The sequence below is a fragment of the Lethenteron reissneri genome, chromosome 46 (genome assembly GCF_015708825.2).
Source record: "Lethenteron reissneri isolate LAM-NWPU_2019-01 chromosome 46, ASM1570882v1, whole genome shotgun sequence".
In the NCBI taxonomy this organism is placed as follows: domain Eukaryota; kingdom Metazoa; phylum Chordata; class Hyperoartia; order Petromyzontiformes; family Petromyzontidae; genus Lethenteron; species Lethenteron reissneri.
In genome coordinates, this window is record NC_083824.1 from 8252557 (window position 1) to 8279977 (window position 27421).

The following is a 27421-nucleotide window of genomic DNA, read 5'->3' on the forward strand; positions in this document are numbered from 1 at the left end:
CATTTATGGGTGGACCCGTTGGAGCGAGGTGAATTGGAACCGCGAGGTGAATTGAAACTCTTTGGTTATTTCGGTAAAGTCACGTAGATAGAAAAAAATTACTAATAAATCACGACGTTTCGATAGCAACACGAGCATTATTCACTTAGTGATGATCCATGTCTGGGCCCAACTATCATTGCAGGAGGATTAGTTAATCTCTCAAGAAGCTTGTAATATGCTCTTAATTTTTTCGGTAAAGTCACGTAGGTAAAATCACTTGATACAGCAAATCTGGCTGTGACGGTCCCACCTGATGACGGAGACTTGTGTTGCCTCCGAAACGTCGTGATTTTTTATTTATTTTTATTAATTTTAATTTCATTTTTTACCTACGTGACTTTACCGAAAAAACTAAGAGTATGAATCATTGCAGTCACGAAAGCTTCAAATCTAGAAGCTTGTATATGTTTTCCTTTTAAGGCCACGGTGTTATTGACGACCGCGTCAAGTTTAACCTCTCACTAATTACGCGACATTATTATTTATGAGTTTAACAATGCTTCCCATTGTTGTTGCACCGTAACACTGACCGTGTGTGCATTTAAAGGCAGTACATTTTGTGTTCCGACTTACGAACCGTTCGACTTAAGAACGGGTCGCGGTAACGGAATCTGTTCGTAAGTCGAGGACCGTCCGAAATTATATCTCACCGTTTCGACCTCTCTCCCTCTCGGGTGTCTTTCCCTCCTTTAGCTGCCACTCATCATTAGTCGCGACCACTGCTCACAATTTCTTGCTAGTCACGTGTTCTGCCTAAGGTCAATTAATTTTGTTAACGGTCAATAATATGTCTAGAAACTTGAATATGTTCTCCTAATCCACGTGTTATTCTGAGTTATAATTATAAACGTGGACCTCCCTAACAATAAACAACTTTTCAGCTTTTGGTTATTTTCCTTTGCCAGTGTCCATGTGCACGATACATACGTCACAGTAGGCAACAGACACGAGGTTCAATATTTTTTTTTATTCAGGCCTTCAACAACTGCCATAGGTACACACATTATCTTCTGTTTTCCAGTTGTGCGCATCCCATGAACACCTTAAATTGTTTAGCAAACATATTGCAGATATTATCAAGCAGTAGATGACAAGAACACACCAAAGACCACGTCCACTGCGGAGACGGAGCGACGAAATCATCTGGGTGGATTGTTCCGTCGCGTGACCCTTATAGATGACAACGACCTTGGGAAGGCCTTCATCCAGCAGTGGATAGACCGTGGCTGTGGGTGCTAAAGACGATGGTTACATTTACGCCAATGGAGTTGGGCGCTTCGGTTTCCATCCACATACGATCACTCACGATTGGCCCGATGGCACCTTCACGTATATAGAGGACCGCAGAACTTGGGCAAGTGCAGGCTCCCCGCGTGGCTGCTGCCTGTGGGTGGGGCGAGGGGTGAGTTGGGGGGGGGGCTGGGGGGTAGGGGTGCTGGGTGGATAGGGGGGGCGGTGGGCTGGGGGTGCCGGAGTGGGGATGGAGGGGTGGGGCTGGGGGGGGATCGTGAGCGGCGCCCGCGGGGGTGGTGTAGGAGGGGGTGGGGGTGGAGGGGGGCGGGCGGTGGGCTGGTGGGGGTGGGAGGGGGGTGCAGGAGGGGAGCACGCGGCCGTGCGGGACACGGGGGTGGGGGACGGTGGCACGTGACCTTTACACGCGCGCGCGGTCACCCGATATCCTCACAAGTGTCACAAGTGTACCGGCAACCTGACACGTGGGGCAATTCCCCTGCCGCTCGCTGCCTGCTCCCCCCCTCCACCCACCGCCACCAGCAGCATCAGCACCACCACCACCACGATCTCCCCCCCCTCCATCCACCGCCACCAGCAGCATCAGCACCACCACCACCACGATCTCTCCCTGCTCCCCCCCCTCCACCCACCGCCACCAGCAGCATCAGCACCACCACCACCACGATCTCTCCCTGCTCCCCCCTCCACCCACCGCCACCAGCAGCATCAGCGCCACCACCACCACAATCTCTCCCTGCCCCCCCCTCCACCCACCGCCACCAGCAGCATCAGCACCACCACCACCACGATCTCTCCCCGCTCCCCCCCCCTCCACCCACCGCCACCAGCAGCATCAGCACCACCACCACCACGATCTCTCCCTGCCCCCCCCCTCCACCCACTGCCACCAGCAGCATCAGCACCACCACCACCACGATCTCTCCCTGCTCCCCCCCTCCACCCACCGCCACCAGCAGCATCAGCACCACCACCACCACGATCTCTCCCTGCTCCCCCCTCCACCCACCGCCACCAGCAGCATCAGCACCACCACCACCACGATCTCTCCCCCACTCCACCCACCGCCACCAGCAGCATCAGCACCACCACCACCACGATCTCTCCCTGCTCCCCCCCTCCACCCACCGCCACCAGCAGCATCAGCACCACCACCACCACGATCTCTCCCCGCTTCCCCAACCCCCACCACCACCACGATCTCTTCCTGCTACTGATGATTGAAGGGCCGTTGCCCGAAATGTCGCCTTTTATATACGTTTTATAAGGTCAAACGCACAGTGCTATTGATGAATGCGTTAAGGTGTTTTGTTTAAATTAAGATCCTCCATTACACCGCGTGCATACATTTAGATTCTATATTTTGCCGATATACATTTAGATTCTCGATTTAGCCGCTATACATTTAGATTCTCGATTTTGCCGATATACATTCAGATTCTATATTTAGCCGCTATACATTTCCACACAATCAGCCACTTCGCTGGGCTATCATTTGTGGCCAGGTCACTTCTGAAAAAGAGCTATATATAGCTCAGTGGGCCTAAGCTGGTAAAAAAACAAATAGTTGAGTATAGTTGACAATTTAAAATACAGATGGTGGTTAATGCCCTGTGCTTTGAGCGCCCCCATTCTTCCACACACAGCAGTGTTCGTCACTCACTTTGAGTGCGAGGCCACCTTCACCGACAAAAGACATCTTCGGTGTGAAAGCAGCGCCGCACATTTGAAACCATTGGGGGGTTGACAGCAGCAGCACGTTGATCATGATGATGATGGGGGGGGGAGTGTTTTCACATCTGGTGTGTAGTGTCAGGGGCTCCACTAAAGGCCATCAGGGGCCGACAGTGTCCCGCGGAACTTGCTACGAAGAACACCGATTTAATACGGAGACTCGCGCGTCGATCACTCGTTACTTCCATTGATCCAAATGGCACCAAATTTAAAAGTTACCCATAAAGTCATCTGCTGGAATATACGAAGCAATCGTCGTGCGTGCCGTCACCCCCTACCGCGAACACTTGGCAGGTCCCTCTTGAATAACTAGTCTCTTTCGGGGCCGTTTATAAATGACGTCACGCACCTGGGGGTGGGGGGCGGGGGTCAGACATTTGTGACGATGGGGGGTGGGGGGTTGAGAAATGTGACGTCACATCAAAATGCGCAACTTTAATTAAATATAGACAACACGTTCTACTTTTCTTTGGGGGCGGGGGGTGGTCAGAGCTTTGTGACGTCATATTTGAGGGAGGTCTGACTTTTTGTGACGCCGTGTGACGAAGGGTGGGGGGGGGTCAAAAATCGTCCAAAATTGCGTGACGTCATTTATGGACGGCCCCTTACACTCAGCGAGGCATGTTCTGGATTTAACAAGCATCACGATAGGCACATTAATGACGACGGTACAGCGACAACTCATTCTGACGATGTGGAGTGTTGGTTAGCCTGCAAGCAGGCTCTGTACGCTTTCTGTTGGCTTCAGCATCACACTCCGTGAGAGGCCAATTATTTGGAAGTGTGAAAGCACAACATATGAATAAATGTTGACTTCTAGACTGACCCTGGCCCTATGAGTGAAACCTCTGGGGATGTAATCTTTGGTGGAAATTTTTTCGAACACTTTAGTTTTTGGTATTTTTCCGAGAATCGATATTTGTGCCAAACTTCAGCTGTCTGGCCCTTCTCGAACAACATCAGAATACACGTCAGCCATCCCGCTCACAATCGTCTGTATCACATGTACGGGGGGGGGGTGGGGGGACGACGCGGCTCTGCTAAGTACCTGGCCACCTAAGTTCGATTCCCAGACGTGGCTGATATCATTGCTGAATGGACACCTCTGCAATGACCGAATATTAGCAAGCAATCTTGATTTGAAGCTTTCGTGACATGCAGGAATCCATACTCTTTGGTTCTTTCGGGAAAAGTGACGTAGGTAGAAAAATAAGAGATCACGACGTTTCGATCGCAACACAAGCAATCTTCATCAGGTGGGACAACCACTGACGACGATTGCTTGTGTTGCGATCGACACGTCGTGATCTATTATTTTTCTACCTACGTGACTTAACCGAAATACCATTGGAACCTCATTTGCCAGTAAAAAATATAATAGGTTACCCTTTTTTCTGGCAACAAAACCTACACTTTTTTTTACCGAAATAACCAAATAGTATTAACAAGCACTCACCCCGAGGCAATGTGCAGCCAAACGGTTATTTAAAAGTAGGCCAAGGTCTCAGATTGACGGAAAGAGGCCTCCACTGTGATTGGTCGGGAGGCGGGGCTTTCAAAGTGATTGGAGGAAAAGGTTTTGAACGAGAATAGGCGGGGCCCAGAGTCGAGACGGCGGTTGGGAACCGTTAGAGGAGAAGGGCAGGGATTGGCTGGGGGGGAATGAGTGAGGGAAAATTCGAGAAAGGGGGCTCGAGACGGATATAAATGGGGAGAGCACGAGGGGGGGGCGGACGTTCGAGGGAAGGGACGAGCTTCAAGGCCGAGCACGAAGCTCGGGCCGAGCGTTGTTCCTGTGTCTGAACAAGAGAGGCTCCGAGTGGGTCGCCGTTCGAGTCATTTCACCTCGACCACTCCTGGGCCTCCTTTCACCAAACCACACTCACTGGCGTGGCGAAGGGCGGTAAAAACTCCTCGAAAGACGTGAGATGGCATCGGGGGAGACTTTCATCTAGCCGCTGATTGATCAAGGCTGTGAGAATTTAGCTTTGGATATATCGACAGTCAAAACTGTGATCTTCTGTCGGCTCTCCGAGAGACTCGCGGGTTCAAGAGATCTCTTGCGACAACCGGCGTAGCGTTGCAGGAGGCCTTCTGCAACGCAGTGGTACGTGGACAACTCTGGTTGGCACAATCGGCCTTCATCATCGTGATCGCCATGTTCCAATGGGCCTTGATCATCGTGTTAGTAATTTCCAATGGGCCTTCGTCGTGTGCCAATGGGCCTTCATCGTCGTGTCCCTGATGATGATATCCCTCAGAACGTCTCTCAGCACTATTCCGAGCACGTATCTTTGCTCACTTTTCAGATTTTGTTTAATTTTTTCATTTGTATCCACCAAGGAGAAGCAGTGATGGGGGCACCGCTCCGTGCACAGCGGTGAGATGAGGGATTGTGGCATCGCAGGGCCACGAGTGAGGAGGCCTTCATCCAGCAGTAGATACAAATTGGCCAATGATGCCGATGGCAGTGTAATTATAGATGCAGGTATGTATGCGTGCTCACCCGTAAGTATATACTCTGTGTACACTATATAATCCACGTAGAGACAATGCACGATCGTGTGCTATACACAGATATATTTTATTTTTCACTTAACATGCAGCATTATAAGAGCTATAGTGTTTGAAGCATGGCGCATTCAACACAACAAATGGTACACATATATATTACATTTTAATGCTCATGCTGCATATGCTGTATAAGTGTATGTATATGTAGAACATGCATATAGACACACATTATAAAAGTATAAATCAAATGAATTATTATAAACATATCAAACGCGCTTTTGTGCTGGTCTGGTGAAACATCACAAGTCACTTGGGACCCCCAACTTCGAGCAACAACAACAACCACAATTCAAGGAACCGCCAGTCCCACACTTGTAACGCGTGCAGATGCTGCAACTGGCAAAACAGAAATAACAAAACTCAACGAAGCAAACTTTACAACGCGTAAACGTGCGCGACAAGACGGTGGATCGCGCGGAGCATCGGATTCGGACCATCTACGCACGGCGTCATCCCGGGAGGAGGGAGGGGGTGGTGGAGATTCGTATCGCGGGAGAACTTGCACGATCGATTAAAGAAAACCCAGCAGAACGACCACAACAACCGTCCGGCATCGCCCCCGCCACGTACGCGAGCGAGACCTTACAGACTTCGAAAAAAAAAGTGCCCCCCCTCTAGTCCACGAAAGGCACGAAGCCACCGTCCGTGCCGTATTTGGCGCCCGCGCCCGCGTCCTACTCGCTCGACTCCCCCCACTCCCCACCCTTAACGAACGAATTGCAAGGAATGAGAGAAGATGGCAAATCGACAAGTCGACAAAGCGAGCGAGATCAAGGTGGGGGGGGGGCATGGGGGAGGAGGGGGGGCTCGCCACCAACTCACGCCGCAAAATGTCCCCGCGATCGCGCTTCCTTCTCCTCCGTGGGCCTCGCCCTGCCCCGCCTCTCCTCCTCCTCCCGCATGAACGAGCGGAGCAGAGCGGTGCTCGGGTGGGGGTGCCGGCGGGAGAGTGTATCGCCGCCCTCCGTCCCCGGCCCTGCTCCCGCGGCCTTGCCCCCGGCCCTGCCTGCGGGGTGGCAGTCGGCGTCTCGGCCGGGCAAGGATTGGCCCCGCCAGCGGTTGAGGATACCGGCCCCGACCAGGCGGCGCTGTTGGGACTTCTCGTCGCTTGCCTCCTCCTGCTGCTGCTGCCCCGACGTCGCCGCTGCCCTAACCGGTGCCGGCCCCGCACCTAATCCCATCCCGGCGACCGCGGACGACGAGCGGGAGGACAGCGAGGAGGTGGAGGATGACGAGGAGGAGAGGGATGAGGAGGACGTCGTGCCGAGGCTGCCCCGCCTGCCCAGGCCTCTGGATTTCCACCACGTGGTGCCTGGGCCCTCGGCTGGGTCGGAGGTCGTCGAGGGATGCCCGCCGGCTGCCCGCATGCGCCCCCACTCGGCCTCTGAGAGAAGGAAAGGGTTGATGGAACAAAAGTAATAATTAATTATCGTACTTTCAGACAAGGTCCTGCAAAGTTTACCATTCACTGCGTCATCACGGTGAGTCGATTTGTCGCACGAGAGCAACTGTTACGTTTCTGATACACGCTTTAAATAATGAGCATGAGAATCAATTGTTTTATGCACAGTATATACATGTATATGGTAATCGAGGGCTTGTCGAGATACATTTGGGGCCTCGGTACATAATGATGATTTGGGACGCCCACAATTCTATTCCAAGCAAAAGTAAAAAAAAACACCTAATCTTGTAATGTTTGGAGTCCACTCTAAGCTTGGACCCCGAGTGGTGGTCCCGAATTTCCCCTCCTCTCATCATCTGCAAGAGAAGAGAAGCCTGAGTGTAAAGAAAGAAAGGGGCATTTGAGTTGAGAGTACTGTCTCTATTACTGTATGGATCACAGAGCTGAATACAAAGCAGCTTAACTCTTTCGCATTCCAAGATGTCGACAAGTTTGCAGGGTGGGTTGTCCCGTTCACCGCTGAATCTCAGAAGGCACAAGTGGTTCAGCGTTAATTTTATTTAGAGAGGCATAGTGCCGTTGTTTTTAAAGACATTCCACTCAACGCAGGGAACTGTAGCAACACGACCACACGTTATGATAGCTGGCCTCAAACTGCTACACGCCCTCCTGCATGGCCTTGTGGAAGCCTTGGTACCGACAAAGTTATTTAATTTTAGTTTTTCTTCCGGTACCATTCCAATAACATACACGTACATCATCAGAATGGAATCGGAAGAAAAACTGATGATGTACATGAACGTCATCGGAACGGGAATGGCTTAAAAATATGTTGTTGGCATTTGAGCCCAGGTGTCTGAGACGAATGCTGGGAATTTCGTAGCAAAACAGGAGAAGCAATGCAGGTAGGTGTTGTAGCTACGCTTAGGCTGGCAGGGACGAGCATGCAGGATGGAGGATGCCGGTTCAACTGGACATCAGTGAAAACGAGCTTTATAGCTCATCGGATTCCTCCAGTATAAATACATATTCTGATTCTGATACCGAGAACAGGCATTGGTAGATGGTCTCCACGAGTCTGGCGATCAAGTCGAAGACCTAAGAGCAGATGGCGGGATACTGATCGGGCAGAACCTGGGAGGTTTTGTGTCTACTGTGCAGCAGCTGCGAGATCTGGAAGAGGGTACAAAGCGTTAGCAAGGCGAGGTGGTGGCACCAATGGCTTCGGGCACAATGGCGTCCGGCTCGATCGTCGGGGGTCTCGACACCGCACGCCCACGGCAAACGCACCAGCGAGCGCCGAGGTGTGGATCAGCGGTTGCTCTGCGTCGGGCGTCATGGCGGTTCCTGCCGCGGAGGAGGAGGAATCGCTGACAACGCTCGTCCCCAGTGCGGAGCTCGACTCCGAGCGATTGGTCCCCACGGTAGAGCTGGACTCTGTGACGGAGGAGCGGCTCGAGGATGTGGAATCGGGTCCCTCCGACGGCGACGAGTTCGGGGGGAAGAGTGCCGACTGAGCGATGGGCGGGCACGGGCGGGAATGCATGTGCAGACACGCACACAAAAAGAGCAAGTGCTGTTAGCGAGCAGCGCTTATGAAGGCTGGCACGGCACACGAGGGTGTGGGTGGCCAACACCACGCCCGGCTGCCTTTGTCTCCCCAGTGGTGATGTTTACACTCTGCACCAGGTATTAATTTAAGACCGAGTTAACCTGGGGGAGGCCCAGGGCTGGTTCACATCATCGTCACGGGTGTTGGTCGTGAGCGGGCATCGAACTCGGATCGCCAGGTTTGTAGTGCATTGCACTCAAGGCTGTGCCCCCGCTCCCAAACACACAAAACAAAGATCCCCCGTATAGCTTTAACAGACTGTTGGAGCAAGTGCTGTTAGTGAGCACCGATGAAGGCCGGCACAGAACACGAGAGAGTGAGTGGCCGTCTTTGTCGCCTTCGTGGCGATGTTGACACACTCGCACACACGCAAGCGCACACAATGAAGCAAATATCCCCGGTTAGCCTGCAAAGATTGTTAGAGTGAGTGCTATTGGGCGAGCAGCTATTACTATTAACACGTAGGCTTTGCCCGCTGTTGCTTGCCTTGCCAGCTATTAAGGTTGGCAAGGCACGCAAAGGCATGCACCTGCTGATGAGCCCGTGAATGTTGAAGCCGGTTCACCGTTTGCTTGTTGAAACAAATGCCGCCGCCGGTTTAATCATATGGTCTCCAACGCCCACTGGGCTAACGGAACCAGACAACGTTTTTGCATTGTGTGCGCCGACGTACGGAACGGGATCCGAGCCACTTATTTATTAATATAAACCCGCAAATAGGGGAAGGAGCCACATTTTTTTCGTCTTCTTACAAACGAGGGTGCTAATTAACAGGTGAGTGCACAGAACACAATCAGCACATAGCTTCACACCTTGATGCTGCAGAGCAGACGTGTCAGATTCTGTGCCTTCCCAACCACCTGGAACACAGTGACACGCAAAGACAAAGGAAAAGATCCCCCGTGTAGCCTTAGCAGACTGTTAGGGGTAAGTGCAGTTGGCAAGTAGCACCGTTGAAGGCCGGCACGGCACAGGAGGGGGTGGTTGGCCATCACCACGCCCGACCGTCTTTGTCTCCCCGGTGGCGATGTTTTTGCACACCGCACCAGGTACTTATTTGAGGCTGAGTCGGCCAAGGGGAGGCCCAAGACGCACACACGCGCACACACACGCACACACGCGCACGCGCGCACACGCGCACACACACGCACACACGCGCGCACACACACGCACGAGCGTTCTGCTGCAGGCGAGTGCAAATTTACCACATCACTTCTATCATCATTATTATTATTATCCTGAAGGCGGAACCAATTATATATATTTTTGAAAATCTATTGGTTACTATCTTTTTTTTCATTAACAAAGTGACGGTGGGAATTGCAAATCGCTGAAATGGGGTCGTGAGCCTTTGGGAAGTGGCGTTCTGCCAAGAGCGTTTACAACACTCCTACACATCACGCACTAAGCGCTCGACACGAACCACAACACCTCCCTGATCTCGTCAAGGCGCATAAAGCACCATCAAGCGAACTCCAGTCAACCTCGCAGCAGCGGCTTTTGGCTAACCATCGAACAAAGACGATCACCGCATCGCGCACTTTTAGATGCGCTTCTGCGGCCGTCTGGAACGCTCTTCCTTCCAACATGTGGAAGCCGCTGGAGCTTTTCACTTTTAAATCCAGATTGAAAACTAATTTCTCGAGAAATTATTTTTTGTGTTTTGTTTGTTGTCCTTCCCCCGCACCTCCGATGAGCATGGTTGGCTACGTACGGTGGGAAAGACGTTCAACGTACACACACACATTCTGCTTTGACGAGTCGCTCGGCGTGAAAGCCACTCAATCTGTTCTGCTGTCGCCATCATCTGAAAACCTCTGCGCAGTTGGCTCCCTGCCTCTGTTCAAGTCCAGGCTCAGGTTTAAGGCCTTCCTTTCCTTGTTTCACCTTCCTCAAAGCCTAATGACCGATTCTCTCGTCAAAATAATTACGCTCACCGTTTTCTGTGCAGCGGTTTGCGATGTGGTTGCATCTTAAGATGCCAAATTAATCTCATCAGATTTTGAAAGCTGAGCCAGTTCATTTGCGACCTGGCCACAAACGAAGTGGCTTATCGTGTGGCAATTTATAGCAGACAAATACTCTCAACGCACGCTGATTCTAAAAGTGGAGGGAAAAATTGCAGGGCTCAGAGAAAATTTCACGCGACCACGGGGAGAGAGAGACATGCAAACTCCAAATATACAGCCGTCAGGGTCAGGATCGAACCCACGACCTCCTGCATACCAAGCGAGGTAGTTAACATCTCGCCACTGGATGTTGTAGGTTTCAGCTGCGAGGTGACCGGGAGATGCCAATACGGCAATGGATTCTCGAATCCTGTCCATGCAAATGTTTTAGGCGTCACCCTCTCGTGCGTGCGGGTTTTCCCTGGGGTTCTTCCGTTTCCTCCCCCAAACCATTAAACGAACCTGGCCAAACATCCCCAACGCACGACCCTCCAGAAAAAAAAAATCATATATTTCTCGAAGCTCAGTGAGACTTTCCTGGACAAATAAATAACCTGTCTCCAACATTCTCTCGAATAAAGACGGATGAGTGGGGAAATTAGCGTCGAGGAAGCCATTGTTTAGGCACCGGATGAGAGAGAACAAGGGAGATCGGCAGTAAAACGCCGCATGCTTGGAACCGAGGAGGGCACAGCGGGCGGGGAGGGCACAGCGTGAGTCCACGACGTGAGAGCGAGCGATTCTGTTTGGCTCGGGTATTGCCGCTTCACGCCGCCTCCATCTGGCTCCACGAGCCTCGATCACACCTCAAGTTTTGTGTGACTCAGACCAGGTGAGAATTCGAGAGACAAGGAAGAGCCTCAATTGCAAGAGTGACCTGCGTCACCTAAATGACAAAATGCGATAACATGAAAGCAAGTACAGCAATGAATAACAAGGGTTTTTTGGTCACGTGAACAAAACGGTGTGTTGGAGAGTAAATCCACAACATTTACGCGATCTAACGGAAAACAAAAAAAAACTTGACTACAAATAGGATTGGTCGCGAAAGCCTAAGTGTTACATTTACAACAAAGAAGCAAACAGAAATGACAGCGGAAAATAAAACGTCGTCAAATATTAAAGAAACATTGAACGAACCTCTCCTTGGGTTTTCCCGAACGACGTGATTGTGATTGGACGCCCCGTGCTGGCCGGACACGAAGCGCACTGGAGAAGAGGGGTAGTCAGGGGCGCAGAGGGGCAGAGAGAAAGGACCCACCCTCAGTTTTGGCTGAGTCAACCTAGGGGAGGTACATGTACGGTACCCATTTCACGCTGGTGATGTGAGTGGGAAATAATAGGATTTGGGCCATGGGCCATGTGCACCTCAAATTTCCAGGCCACAGCTGTCCAATCCCGCCAACACACGCACACAGATACAAAACAAAGACAAAGATCCCCATATAGCCTTAACAGACTGTCGGGGCAAGTGCTGTTAGCGAGCACCTATGAAGGCCGGAACGGTACACGAGGGGGTGGGTGGCCAGCACCACGCCCGACCGCCTTTGTCTCCCCAGTGGCGATGTTTACACACCACACCAGGTACTCATTTCAGGCTGAGTCGACCTAGGGGAGGCGCAGGACCGGTTCAGATGATCGTCACTGGTGTTGGCCGTGAGCGGGAATCGAACCCGGGTCGCTAGGTTCATAGCGCAGCGCGCTAACCGCTACACTACCGCTCCCCGCATACAACACACGCACACACACGCACTGATACAACACGCACACACACACGCACAGAAAGACAAAGAACCCCCGTATAGACATACAGACTGTTAAAGCAAGCGCTGCTAGTGAGCCCCTGTTAAGGCCAGATTGAGAGAGTGTTGTGGCCAGTACTCCACCCAACTGCCTTTGTCTCTCCAGTGCAGATGCTTAGGTACTAATTTACACCTGAGGCAACCTTGGGGAGGCCCAGGGTAGCTTTTAGAAAGCACTTGCCACAGATGTAAGCTGTGGCTGAGAATAAAACTCGCCAGGTTCCTTGCCCAGTGCGCAAGCCACTGTACTACTGCTGCCCAGAAGACATGCTCTCCGTTCATACAAAGACAAAGATCCCCCCTATAGCCTTAACAGACTGTTGGGGCAAGTGCTGTTAGCGAGCACCTAATGAAGGCCGGCACGGCACCCAAGGGAGTGGGTGGCCAGGACCACGCCCGGCCGCGTATGCCTGTCTTCCTCCTCACGATGATTTGTTTCAACATCGCACTGAGTACTCATTTGAATCTGAGTCGACCTAGGGGAAGGCCCAAGACCGGTTCAGATAATCGTCATTGAACGCAGAAGGGTGACACGGTTCATTTAAATTGCTCTTAACTGTTACATTTGTGCTCTTATTAAAGCCATTCTCTTGGCAAAATATTCTTGAAATCCTACAAAATTAAAATGAAAACCATTCCAATACATATCTTGGGTATTTTATTATTCCAGATGATGAATAAACGAGACAGCTATTTCTTATTCTCCGACTGCAGAACAACGGGTTCACTTACTCGTAATAATAATAAAAACCCTAACTGTTACGCGTCTGTTGCACGCACGCTGCCAGTTCCTCTCCCACGCACGGCGAGGCCCGGTACCTTCTGCATGTCTGGCAGATGCCTCCACTCCTTGTTGAAGTGCGACAGCAGCGAGGAATCTGAACGCGTCAGAATCCCTTTGGCCTCCAAGCCTGATGGCACACACAAGACCAAGATCACCACCTGTACACGTATAGCCTTCTATGTACGTATATACAAGTTAAAAATAGTTTAATTTAGTTTCCCGTATCTCCCTTCCAAATATTAACTCGGCTCGAAACCCGCTCGGCTTTCGAGATTTCACGAGAATCATTTGGTATCTGAAGACACCACCGCATCGCAAACCGCTGCGCGGAAACGGTGGGCATATTTGTGTTGACGACAGAATTGGTCATTAGGCTGGGAGGAAGGAAACAAATGAAAGGAAGGCGTTGAGCCTGAGCCTGGACTTGAACAGAGGCAGGGAGCTGACTGCGCAGAGGTTTTCAGACGATGGCGACAGCAGAAGAGAACGAGTGGCGTTCACGCCGATCGACTCGTCAAATCAGAATGAACGTGTGCACGTTGAACTTCTTTCGCACCGTACGTAGCTAACCGCGCTAATCGGAGGAGCGGGCGGAAGGACAACAAACTAAACACAAACAGCAGTTGTAGTCAATGCTCCACTCCTCCCCATCATCATCATCAACATTAACCAGCCATGATTGATCCACTGCTGGATGAAGGCCTCCCTCCCAAACCACTACCGAACCTCACGATCGTACGATGTGACACTCCACCCAGAACCTGCACACCAACTGACTTAATCCCATCTCTGCAAATTATCTTGAACCCATTCCATTCCTTGGCTGCCACTCCATTGTAATCATTTACCAAAGGCCATTAACCTCGTCCGGCAAAGTGTCTTGCCTAAGCCCAATTTACTTTTCTCAACAGTTTGATAGATGCCATCAAACCAGCACATGTTGTCGAATCCACGTGTTCCTCTTTCTGTTTCTCAATGTTATTCCAAAATTAAACTAAAACGAAACTAAACTAGTTTTATTTCACCAAGTAAGACCCGCTGAACTATATAGCTCCTTTTCAGAAGCGACATGGCCACAAATGATAGCTCAAGGAAGTGGCTTATCGTGTGGAATGTGTTGCAGCCAAATACTCTAAACACGTGATGTTGATTCTCAATGTGGAGGGCAAATAGGAGTTACGTGGAGAAAATCCACGTGGCCACAGGGAGAACTCCAAATATACAGGCAACAGGGTCAGGATTGAACCCACGACCTCCTGTATACCAAGCGAGGTATTTAACATCTCGCCAAGCTCCGCACATTACCGTTAATTTCAATCACATTACCTTCCATGTCACGGTCACTGCCGATGGTATCGTTGTCGATCGCACGCCACTCACATGCTGCTCGCAATGTGCGGAATAACGGCCACGCCATGACCACCCTGTGCCGAGTACACCCCCGGCGCGCCCAGCCGCCCCGTGTTGTCCGCTCCCTACCCCTGCCAAACCCGCCTCTCCCTCTCCCCCGTCGCTCACCGGCGGTGGTGAGCAGGCCACCGCTCTCCAGCGCCGCCAGCGAGTTGGCACGGTGCGGCGCCGTGTGCGTCTCCGAGCCGTCACGCCCCGCGCCTTCGAGGTTGTGGCCGACGACGCCGGCGGCGGCCGCCGCCCCCTTGCAGCTTCGTCCCGGCGCGGCGCAGCAGCTGACCGTGCTGCCCTGCCGCGCTACCGCCCCCCCGGAGCACAGGCCCATCGCCTGGTAGGCCGACACGAGGCCCTCCAGAGATTCGGCTGCGCACAGCACGGCGGGGGATGGGGGGGGGGGGGTGCAGGACACGGACCGCCATTTTGTTGTGAATCTACTGCTGGATGCGTACCCCCCACACCCCTCCCATTATCAGACGAAGTTCCTCGTGGGTGCCTGTGGGAGGCGCCGCTCACTCATGGCGCATCAAGCCGCTGGTGCTGGCTCACCTTGCCGACGCCAGGACCAGTGGCAGTTGCACAGCCAGGCGCCCGTCATTCTCACACGACTATTGATGCGTTCAGTATGTTCGTCCGTCATTAGCGTTTTAGAATCCAGAGTAGAAACTTGATTTGGAGCTTTCATGACTGCAGGAATTACTCTTTGTTTCTTTCGGTAAAGTCACATAGAAATAAAATAAATTTAAGTCACGTAGATAGAAAATAAATAAATTGAATTTATTTTCTGACTTTACCAAAAGAAACAAAGAGTAATCCAGAGAAGGTCAAGGGTGAGCATTTCAGCGTGAACCCGCAGGTCGAGCAGTCACGCCCCAGTGCCGCCGGTAGAGGTCACCGGGCACTGTCGTCGCATTCAGAAATGTCCCGTGGCCGTGATTTTTCTCAATTATTTGGCGCAGCTTCAAACTTGTGAAGGACACACGACGGAGGCGATACACAAACGGCACCAGGGCTGTGTTTTAGGAATTCATTATTCTGCCTTCGTAGGATTTCGGGAAGATAAAAATGCGGATTTGGAGGAGAGCTATATGCAAATAAACGAAACGGATAGTAGAACAGAGATGTGATTGAGTAAGAGGAAGAATATCTGGATTGGGCAAGTGGTGGTGATGAGAGGGAATGATCTTCTTGGTTCTTTCGGTAAAGTCACGTAGAAGGGAAATAATAAAATAATAAAAATAAAACATAATAAAATAATTCTCACGACGTTTTGGCCACAACAACGTCTCCCCGACAGACCTGGTCTTCACCTGAGGACGGCTGCTTGCGTTGTTGCCGAAACGTCGTGAGAATTTTTTTAATTATGTTTTATTTTTATTATTTTATTATTCCCCTTCTACCTGACTTTACCGAAAGAACCAAGAAGATGAATCCCTGCAGTCACGAAAGCTTTAAATCGAGAGGGAATGAGTTAAATGAGGTGAGTGGGGAGGTGGTGGTGGTGAGAGGGAATGAGTTAAAGGAAGTGATTGGGCAGGCGGTAGTGAGGGGGAATGAGCTGAACATTCTTTTTGAAAAGACCAAGAGGAAGGAAACAAATGGCGACGCTAGGCGACGTTCAACAAGGAAGGACGTATGGACAGGCTACGGCGCCCTATAAATACAAAATATGAGATCTGTGTATGGACAGAGCGCCTAACAAGTGAAGCGTGGGATGCCGCGCTCGCTGTACCGTGCCGAATGGCTTCGTCGATCATGGCCCTGATGCGAGTCGGGACCTGGGGCTCCGCGCAGGCTTCGGCCCAGTCATCCTGGCCACCCACTTGCTCAGCTGCGCGCGGCACAAATACAATCAGGTGAAGCTCTTGTTCATGGATGTCGAGTGTGGGCGGGTCAGCGAGTCACAACACCAAACAATACAAAAGACCGATAGGAGTCCAAAATAGAGAAAAGGGAATCAAGCTGCTAAATAAAACACATTTCTGCGGAGGGAGCTGGTAGGAACGTTGGGTTGCTCGGTCAATGGCCAGGGTCAACGGCGGCCCTGGCCATTGACCGAGGGGGTGGGTGGCCAGCACCATGCCCGTCCGCCTTTGTCTCCCCAGTGGGAATGTTTACACACCGCACCAAGTACTCATTTAAGGCTGAGTTGACCTCCGGGGAGGCACAGGACCGGTTGAGACAATCGTCACCGGTGTTGACCATGCGCTAGATTCGAACTCGGGACGCCGGGTTCGCAGCGCAGCGTAACGCTAACCGCAGCGCCACCGCTCCCGTCGAACGCTCGCACGACGGTTCACACCTCTTTCTGGAGCCGCCTGCCTGGAAGGAGCTGATGTCTCCTTCACGCTCGCTCTGTGCATCCTCGGCTCCTGGCACCTGGGGACGCACAAGCGCGAGAAGCCACATGCGTGGGCACACTCCCGTTACGCGCTCACGTGCTCAATAGGATGAAGGAACGAACAAATACGCAACCAGCGAGATGGAACAGATGAGACGGGACGATACAAGCTATAGAGTACAAGGAGGATCCTGAGAACTGAGTCTTGAAGCAGATCGTGGAAATTGGATCGAATCCTTCCCGACACTTCCCCCCTACCCACAGAGACAAAGATCCCCCATGTAGCATTGCACAGGCCGTTTGGGACAAGGTGCTCTGAGTGTGCACTTGCACATACAGGCGTACACAGGTGCACAAGACATGAACAAAGATCCCTCTGTATCCTTATCAGGCTGTTTGGGGTAAGTGCTGTTCGGCACACGAGGGGGTAGGTGGCCAACACCAAGATCGACTGCCTTTGTCTTCCCAGTGGTGATGTTGACACACTCTACCAGGTGCTCATTTAAGGCTGAGTCGACCAATGGGAGACCCAGGACCGGTTTAGATAATGGTAAATTTTTTTGAGCCTTGATCAGAAATAGAACTCGGGCCGCAAGGTTGGTAGTGCAGCGCCGCGCTAACCGCTACACTACAGCCCCCTACACCCCCCCCCCAAACACACACACACGCGCGCGCACACACGGACAAGCACACACACGTGCACGTATGACTCACGGACGCACACGTGCACGTACCGCTCGGCGGCAGCTTGGCGGATGCGCTCCCTCCAGGAGTCGCGTGCGTCGCGCGATGCCAGGCGCACCTCGTACATGTGAGGGCCCTGCTCCGAGTCGTAGAGGAGGAAGAGGCCGCGCTCGTCGTTGGCGATCTCGCGCACGAACAAACCCCGCAGGGGGACCTCCGCCGGCTTGCGGTCCTGCACGCGTTTACGTTGTGAGAGGTACGTGCCGAGCGTTACTCGACGCGTGTTGCTTGTGTAACTCACGTACGTGCGTTACGTGCGGTCCGTGCGCGCGTGTCTTAAGTGCGTTGCTTGCGTTATACTTTTATAGTTTAACTAGCTTCTTTGCCCATCGAAGGACGGGTGTATATTGCAGTAAAATATTCAATAGAAAAATTGTTCAGCTCATGATTATTAATGAGGGGGGGGTTGCCCCATGTGGAGTGACGTCACCCGCTAATGGTTATTGGGGCGGGGTGCGGCATGTGGAGTGACATCACCCGCTCAGGATTATTAATGAGGGGAGGGGTGCGGCATGTGGAGTGCGCGACCTTCTTGTGCGTCAGTGTAAATTTCCACGGGGGCATGAATATTAAAGAAGGGGGGAGGGGCCTCTTTTGCAGTGACGTCACGCAAGATGCTGCACTGTGCTGCGTAGATTTTTTTTTTACCGTCACTTTCTGTAAAGAAACGTCGTATTTGAAGTGACTTTGCGTAATAAATTATTTAATTCAGCTCGACCTTCCTCTGCGTTAGTGTCAACATCCACCCACTCATGAATATTAATTAGGGGGGGTGGGCCTCATGTGGAGTGACGTCACGCGGGGGGGGGATGGGCCTCATGTGGAGTGACGTCACGCGCGGGACAGACAGACATTTCTGGGTGAGTATAGCAGGTAAGTTACAGGGGTGGGGGCTAAGAGCCCGACTGGAACAAAACTGGAAAAAGGAAAATGTGAACAGGAAGCAAGGTAGGGGGGGCAGCCATCGTGCTCTGCTGAGGGGGCAAAGGCGGAGGAGGGGAGCGCGTGCGTGCATCTGTGCGTACCAGCGAGGCGAACGTGTATTTGTTGTCTCTCTCCTGCAGGAAGACCAGCGAGTCCGAGAGAAGCAGCAGCAGCGTGTCTGCGTGAACACATGGACGCGAGAAGCGATACACGGAAGGAGGTCAGCATACATACACGAAGACGACGACGACGATAGCGAGTGCACGTCAGGCTCGCTGAAACCGATCCTAGCGAGCTGCCAGAAGTTCACGGGCAAGGTCCCTCTCTCTAACGACGACACCGACGCCGACGACCATAACGACGATCGGCTGTTGGCTAGGGCGGGCGCGCTCATGCTCACCCTTCATGCGCCCGCCGCCGCTCTTGAGCGCCACGACGCCCTCGTGCAGGAGCCGCCCCCAGCTCCTGGGCCCCAGCTCCCCGGCGCCGCTCGCCGTCGTATCGTCGCCCGCCGGCGGTCGCGACGACCCTCCGGAGACGGCGGGCGACGCCTGCTGCTGCTGCTGCTGCTGCTGCGAGGGGGAATGCTGCAGAGGCGAAGCGGCGGCGGACACGGAGACGCGGGCCCCGTCGCAGAGGCGTGCGATGATGTGAGCCAGGCGGGCGTCGAGGGAGCGCTCGCACACGCGAGCGTCCACCGCCGAGACGGCCTCGCGCACGCGCCGCAGCGCCCGCGTCACGTCCTCGTGCTCCTTCGTGTGCGCTGCGGGGGGCGGGGTGGGGGGGGAGGCACGCGAGGGGACGCAAGGTGACGAGTCGGAACGTGCAGCGGACGCACAGGGGATGGCGACGGCAATCGAGGGCAAAAAGGCGACCGGTGGGAGCGCGCGAAAGGTGCGCGGGGATGCGCAGGGACACGAGCGGATGTTAGAGGAGGCGAGGGAACCAATGAGTACACGCAGAGATGCACGGGCACACGTGGGGGGGCACAAGGGGACACGAAGGAAGCGGTGATCTCACACGGCGACGCACGGCGACGAGCGGAGACGCAAGGGGACACGGAGGGACACGAAGTGTGCAGGGGGGTGATAGACCTGAGGGATGACTTCAGCCCTGACTGGGAATCTGCCGATTTTGTAATAGCGAGCCGTAAGCGTTAACCTCTCTTCCAAGTGAGTGAATGAGTATATGAATGAGTGGAAGCGTGCGCGAGTGATCAAGTGAGTGAATGAATAATTTGAGTGGATGACTTGAGAATGTGCGTGAGTGAATAAATCCACAAACGAATGAGCGAATCGAGTAAATGAAATAACGTGTGAGTGGGTGAATGAATAAGTGAATGATCAAGTAAATCAGTAAGTGAGTGAGTTAAGTGAATGAATGAGTGAGGGAATGAATGAAGGAACTGATGAAGCGCTCTTGGCGTGGCGCACACTCACCCTCTGTGTGCTGCAGGATCCTCTCTATGAGCACGGGGTACTTGGTGATTCTCTGCGTCACCAGAAGGATGCATTCGGGAATCCCCATGCGGTAAACCTCTGGGCTCCGACTCTGCTTCTACAGGGAGTCAACAAAGTCGAGTGTGTATGTGTGTATGCACGCAGACGCCTTTTGGCGTCATCTGGTCCAACACCATGTGAGACTGGGCTCTAAGAAAAGCTGTCTCGAATGTGGACCAATCAATTTCAAGGACAGTGCATACATTATCAGAGTTGTCTTTTTGTTTGCATTTTGACTGCAAGTGTTGCGGTTAATGCAAACATGATCCCTTGTATAAAGGTGTCAGTTTTGTTGCCAGATAAAAGGGTAAAAACCTGTTACTATGTGTGTATGCATGTTGAACTTCTTTTGCACCGTACGTAGCCAACCGAGGTAATCAGAGGCAGGGGGGTGCGAGTGGAGCCCATGGATGTAGGCCGGTAGAGCCCACTGCCAGCTGCCACTGGGGGGTCCCCTATGCTAGACTGCAGAGCAACCATCGCCCCTTACTGACAAGACTCATGCCAGGCTTGCAGGCCACGCACCAAGTCACATTGTGCCATCACCCCCACCCCTCTCCAACTTGCATCCATAATCCTCATCAGTGTTATTGTTATCTTCAGCATCATCATCAGCATCGTCATAACCACCACCATCATTATCAGTGGCATTGTCACAGTAATCGTCTGTTATCGGCCCAGCTCTATCCTTAACCGTGGCGCCACCACTCCCCGCCACCTCCCCCTCTCCCCCCAGCCCCCCCGCGGCAGGCACCTGTATGAACGCCTGGAACTTGCGGTCGCGTGCCAGCAGCTCCTTGTGCAGGGCAAGCGCCTCGCGGTGGCGCGAGCAGAACTCGGCGTAGGTCGACACGAGCCGCTCGCCGCACGCCCCAGAGAACTGCCGAGAGGGAGAGAGGGGAAACCACGGTCACCCTCGCAGCAGCAGCAGTGGCGGTGGCGGCTATCAGCAGGACATCGAACAAAGCCACAAGGGCACCGTGCCGCGTGCTTTTGGATGCGCTTCTGCGGAACGTCTGGAACGCTCTTCCCCCTTCCGATATTAAGAAGCCACTGGAGCTCTGCGCTTTTAAATCACCCAGAGTGAGAACTAATTTCTTGACAACTGCTTTTTGTGTTTAGATTTGTTGTCCTCCCCCCCACACCTCCGACTAGTGCGGTAGGCTACGTACGGTGCGAAAGAAGTTCAACGTACGCACACGCACAGGGCGTCACGCGTGGCGGCTTCTCCTTCGTGTGGCTGATGTCGACGTAGACCAACCGAGGTGGTTGACGAGCCGGGCTAATTAACTATTTGAAACTAGTTTATTTTTTTTCCAGGTAATGCCCCACTGAACTCTTTTTCAGAAGCGACCTGGCCACAAGTGACAGCTCGAAATGGCTTATCACGTGGGAATTAACAGCAGCCAAATACTCTAAGTGCAAAAATCTATAGGTGCCAGGGTCTGAATCGAACCCACGAACTCCGACATACGAGGTGAGGCAGATGCCATCTTGCCACTGCGGCGACCGCAATTGCGTCAGGAGTAGCGCGGTGCGTCACTGTGATGATGCCTACTTCGTATTTGTGAATCGGGCATTGAGTGCACACTAGACTAACATTGCCCATAGACTTATATTGCCCATGGACTAACATTGCCCATAGACTTACATTTCCCATAGACTTAAATTGTCCATAGGTTAACATTGCCTGAAATTTACATCACCCCTAGACTCACATTGCCCATAGACTAACATTGCCCATAGACTCACATTGCCCATAGACTTAGATTGCCCATAGAATAATATTGCACATATACTTAAATTGCCCATAGGTTAACATTGCCTGAAATTTACATCACCCCTAGACTCACATTGCCCATAGACTCACATTGCCCATAGACTAACATTGCCCGTAGACTAAAATTGCCCATAGACTAACACTGCCCATAGACTAAAATTGCCCATAGACTAACACTGCCCATAGACTCACATTGCCCATAGACTAACACTGGCCATAGACTAAAATTGCCCATAGACTAACATTGCCCATAGACTCACATTGCCCATAGACTAACACTGGCCATAGACTAAAATTGCCCATAGACTAACATTGCCCATAAACTAACATTGCCCATAGACTCACATTGCCCATAGACTAACATTGCCCATAGACTAACATTGCCCATAGACTAACATTGCCCATAGACTAACATTGCCCATAGACTCACATTGCCCATAGACTTAGATTGCCCATAAACTCATCTTGCCCATAGACTAACATTGCCCATAGACTTACATTGCCCACAGACTAACATCGCCCATAGACCAACACTGCCCATAGACTAACATTGCCCATAAACTAACATTGCCCACAGACTAACATCGCCCATAGACCAACACTGCCCATAGACTAACATCGCCCATAGACCAACACTGCCCATAGACTAACATCACTCATAGACTAACATTGCCCCTAGACTAACATTGCACCACCACCACGGCGTCACCGCGCTCGCCAACCGACAACGGCGACCGCGTCACCTGCTGCAGCAGCACGTCTCCGAGGCGCGTGACGAGGAAGTCTCCCGAGCCACCGGATCCCAGCGCCTGCCGACGGCGCGCGAGCATGGCGCGCAGGAAGGCGGCGTGCACGCGCGCCAGCGCCGGGGCGCACGGCACGAGGCGGCGCACCGCCTCCGGCGCCAGCCCGGCGTGCCGGCGCAGGCCGCGCGCGTACACCCGCAGCACCACTCGCAGCGTGCGCAGCACGTGCGCCTCCGTCTGCATGAGCTCTGGCGGGAGGAGGCGGGAAAGGTCGGAGATTTTGATGGACCGTCGGCGGCGATCGCCCGTCAAGGCCCGGAGCGGCACGCGAGCGGACGGCGAGGCGCCGGTGGACGGTGTTCTGTTCCCAAGGAAGGTGACCGCGTCCGCGCGGCGCTTTCGCATGCGCCGTCTGGAACGCTCTTCCTTCCGATGTTATGAAGCCGCTGGGAGCGACTGCACTTTTAAATCATCGAGATTGAAGACTTCATTTCTTTAGAACTACTTTTTGCGTTTAGTTTGTTGTGCCCCCCACCCGCACCACCTCCGATTAGCACGGTTGGCTATGTAGAGTGCGAAAGAAACTCAATGTACCCATAATATAGGGTTTTTGGGTTAGATAGCTTACATATATAAATGTGTTGTTAAACCCGCACCACCTGACACAGCCAACTAGTAAGAGTTGTCACGTAAACAGAACGTGCCAATTCGTCACCAGTACAGCAACACGGGGTGTTCTGTTTACCTGACAAACCTTACTAGTTGGCTGTGTCGGGTGGCGGCGGGTTAAACGACACATTTATATATTTACGCGATCTAACCAAAAAAACCCTGTATTATGGATGATATTGGTCGCGAAAGCCTGCGTGTTAAGCTCAATGTGTCTGCACATCATCACCATCGTCATCATCGCATCGCGACGAGAACAATTCGAGACAGTCCCCTCCCTGCGCGACCCCGTCCGTCGACGCCGTTGCCCACCGCGCGGGTCGGCAAACCCACTCACCGTAGATCACCTCCTGGCGCTGGGAGACGGCGCGCGGCTGGCGCCTCGCGAAATCTGGCTCCACGGTGGCGCCCCACGAGCCCGCGGCCAGCACGCTAGCGCCCTCGTGGAGCACACGCTCGACCTCGACGTCCCAGTCATCGTCCTCCTCCACCTCCTCCTCCTCCTCCTCGTGCTCCGGCTCCTCGTGCTCCCACGTGACCTCGCCGCCGGCGCTCGGCCACGAGCCGTCGGGGGGCGCTGCGGCCGATCCCGTGGGGCTGCACGGGACGCTGCTCCCTGTCGGGGCGATCGGCGGAGGAGCCGTCGTTATCAGGGTCATCGTCGGCGGTACCGGCAGCAACAGCGGCAATCGTACGTACGTACGTGTGTGTATGTATTATAGTTGAGCTTCTTTGGCACCATACGTAGCCAACCGTGCTGATTGGAGGTGCGGCTTTTGGCTGGCCATCCAACAAAGACGGTGGTCACCGCATCAGATGCGATGCTGCGGCCGTCTGGAACGCTCTTCCTTCCGATATTAGGAAGCCACTGGAGTTATACACTTTTAAATCATCTAGATTGAAAATTCATTTCTTTAGAACTGCTTTTTGTGTTTCGTTTGTTGTCCCTCCCCCGCACCTTCGATTAGAATGGAAGGCTACGTATGGTGTGAAAAAAGTTCAACATACATACGTACGTATGGTGCGAGGATGTCCAGAGTTTGCATGGTGGTTTATGCTCCTTAATGAGCTCAGCGTTTCAGCAAACTGAACGCACGGCCTAGCGGCAGCGCACACTGGCCGATCTTTACAGGGGTTTGTGGTCCGAATCCCAGCGGCTGCCCTGGTTATTACCACGGTGTGTGTGATAGCCGTAATGCGACTTTGCGCCACTATGCTCGGCAGTGGACGTTAAAGTTTCCATAACGTCATTCGCAAGAGGAGGCCGTTATGTACCGGCATCATGTCATACTCAACATTATAATCACCAAGACTATAACCACCACCATCATAATCATTACCACTAACATCATCATGTTATCACCATCACCACTATAATCACCAATCAATGTCACCAACAGCACCATCATTAACACCACGATAGCCAAAACCACCATCATCATTCTTGCCACAATAATCATCATCATCATGTCACCATCAACAGAAGCATCAACAGCAGCAGCGCACAAGAATCATGCTATTTATTTATACTGGAGAAATCCGATGAGCTATAAAGCTCTTGATGTGTCCACGAGCCTTGACCGTACCGTGCTGGGACTGGGCGGCCGACCCGTGGTGTGGCCGGCTCAGCGACAGCGTCGAGTCGGTGGAGAGGGCTCGCGGCCTCATGGTGGTGGGGCCCGACCCCTCGCTCGCCTGCTCCGACGTCGGGCTGCGCGGTGAGGGGGAGGGGACGGGTGGTGCACAGCAAAGACAAAGATCCCCCGTGTAGCCTGTAACAAACTGTTGGGGCAAGTGCTGTTAGCGAGCAGCACCTATGAAGGCGGGCACGGCACACGAGGGGGTGGGTGGTCAGCACCACGCCCGGCCGCCTTTGTCTCCCCAGTGGCGATGTTTAAATGCCGCACCAGGTACTCGTTTGAGGCCGAGTCGACCTAGGGGAGGCCGAGGACCGGTTCAGATAATCGTCACCGGCGGTGGCCCTGAGCAGGAATCGAACTCGTGTCGCCCGATTTGAAGCGCATCATGCGAACCGCTACAACACCACTCCGCAGCGCAACCCTCAACACCTCCGTGCTTCAGCTTGGCTCTGTGAGCAAACGGAAGGACGTCACTCGGAATGTAAGCGCTTCACCTCCGCGCTGGTGGTGTTGTCGGGCGCATTCCTTTCGTGTGCGTTTCCTCCTTTGGCTGCCATTCTGTCACCAGTCTCATCCGTCGGCCATTATTCCTGCTGGTGACGAGATGTTAACTAACTCGCCTGGTATACAGGAGGTCGTGGGTTCTGATCCCGACACTGACACCTGTATATATGAAGTTTGCACGTTCTCCCCGTGGTCGTGTGGATTTCTCTGAGGTCCTCAGGTTTTTTCCTCCACATTTAGAATCAACATGCGTTTAGAGTGTTTGGCTGCTATAAATGTCCACACGATAAGCCACTTTATTGAGCTTTCATTTGTGGCCAGGTCGCTTCTGAAAGAGAGGTACATAGCTCAGTGGGGCCTTACCTGGTAAAAATTTGTTTTGGAAAAAAAAAATGCGTTTTTTTTCTTTCTCTCCAGCCAAAGCATCAAAAGCATTTCTCTTGAGAGCAAGAGAGAGAGAAAGAGAGAGAGATCGCACCTGACCAGGTCACAGAAGCTGGCACTGCGGGCGAGTGGAGAGGGGGAGATGCGCGCATCCACGGACGCGGGGAGTTCCCGGGCGAAGCTCGGAGAAGTCCGTCTCGGGGAGGGCAGGGCGCTCGCCACGGGGCGACTTTGTCTCAGCGGCACCGCGCACAGCGACAGCGCCACGGACATCGTCCCTCCCAGTGGCCGCTCTCGCAACGCCGACACTGTTGGGTGGGGGGGGGGGTCGAGACGTGGGGGGGGGGCAGAGGGTTTGGAGAGCGGGGCTGGCATCACGTTGCATGGTTAGGTGGTAGGGGGGGTCTATGGTCAGGGGTGAGGAGTGGTGGCAGGGATATGTGTATTAGGGGTAGGGGTAGAAAGGGAGGGTTGTGGAAAGAGATTCGGGAGGGGGGGTTCACGTTCGGAGTAAAGTTAGAGGGTCGGAGTCGGGGTAAGGTTAGGGACTTAAGAGTAGGGTTCAGAATAGCTGTGGAGGTGGGGATCGTCGGGTTACAAAGTGTTTATGGTATGGTTAGTGGTAGAGAAAGGGTTGGGGTTACGAGTAGAGATTAGGGGTAGGGTTGAGATGAGATTAAGGTTAGTAGGGTTACGAATAGGTACGAGGCAGGGAGAGTCGCCCGGTTATGAATAGTGATGGGGTATGGTGATGGGTAAGAGATAGGGTTAGAGAGGCATGAATAGAGGTTCTGGGTATAGGGTTAGGGGTAGAACTGGAAGTAGGTTTATGGGTCTAGCTGGGGGTAGGCTTAGTGGTAAGAGTAGGAGCAGGCGCGGACAAGGAAGGCTACATCACAGCGGTGGCGACAATCGACAGCGAGCGAGATAACCGCACGGCTTAGCAAAGGTGTTCTCGGTGTTGCTGTTGCCGTGGAGACCGCTGCACAGGGAACTCTTCCAAGACCCCCACAATTACCGCCACCACCACTGCTGCTGTTCACCTCCCTAACTCATATAAAACCGCCTCCATCACTGACACCAGCAACACCGTGACCACCACCGCCGGTGACACCCAAGACGATTCCACCACCACAACCACACTCTCCACCACCACCACCATCACACTCTCCACCACCACCACCACCACACTCTCTACCACCACCACCACACTCTCCACCACCACCACCACCACACTCTCCACCACTACCACCACCACCACCACCACACTCTCTACCACCACCACACTCTCCACCACTACCACCACCACCACACTCTCCACCGCCACCATCACACTCTCCACCACCACCACCACACTCTCCACCACCACCATCACACTCTCCACCACCACCACCACCACACACTCCACCACCACCACACCACACTCCACCACCACCACCACACTCTCCACCACCACCACCACCACACTCTCCACTACCACCACACTCTCAACCACCACCACCACATTCTCCACCACCACCACACCACACTCCACCACCACCACCCCCCTCTCAACCACCACCACCCTCTCCACCACCACCACCACCACCACCCTTTCCACCACCACCACCACCCTCTCTACTACCACCAC

The 27421-nt window shown here is 53.1% G+C and overlaps 1 protein-coding gene across 2 annotated transcripts in view; it reads right to left on the bottom strand.

The window, feature by feature from the left end:
• Positions 1-5582: 5582 nt before the first annotated feature.
• LOC133354261 (rho guanine nucleotide exchange factor 18-like) overlaps positions 5583-27421 on the bottom strand; it is a 71795-nt gene continuing 49956 nt past the window's right edge. For both annotated transcript variants that reach the window (XM_061570963.1, XM_061570964.1), the window contains 17 exons: positions 25886-26099; positions 24850-24974; positions 23601-23879; positions 22592-22842; positions 20823-20948; positions 20009-20126; positions 18970-19332; positions 18671-18747; positions 17636-17817; positions 16863-16939; positions 16293-16391; positions 14672-14926; positions 13189-13280; positions 11708-11776; positions 9431-9478; positions 8297-8519; positions 5583-6985 (listed from right to left, as the gene is read on the bottom strand). In XM_061570963.1, the coding sequence (XP_061426947.1) occupies positions 6420-6985; positions 8297-8519; positions 9431-9478; positions 11708-11776; positions 13189-13280; positions 14672-14926; positions 16293-16391; positions 16863-16939; positions 17636-17817; positions 18671-18747; positions 18970-19332; positions 20009-20126; positions 20823-20948; positions 22592-22842; positions 23601-23879; positions 24850-24974; positions 25886-26099 (3164 nt within the window). In that variant the 3' untranslated portion in view covers positions 5583-6419. The remainder of the gene's footprint in view (positions 6986-8296; positions 8520-9430; positions 9479-11707; positions 11777-13188; positions 13281-14671; positions 14927-16292; positions 16392-16862; positions 16940-17635; positions 17818-18670; positions 18748-18969; positions 19333-20008; positions 20127-20822; positions 20949-22591; positions 22843-23600; positions 23880-24849; positions 24975-25885; positions 26100-27421) is intronic.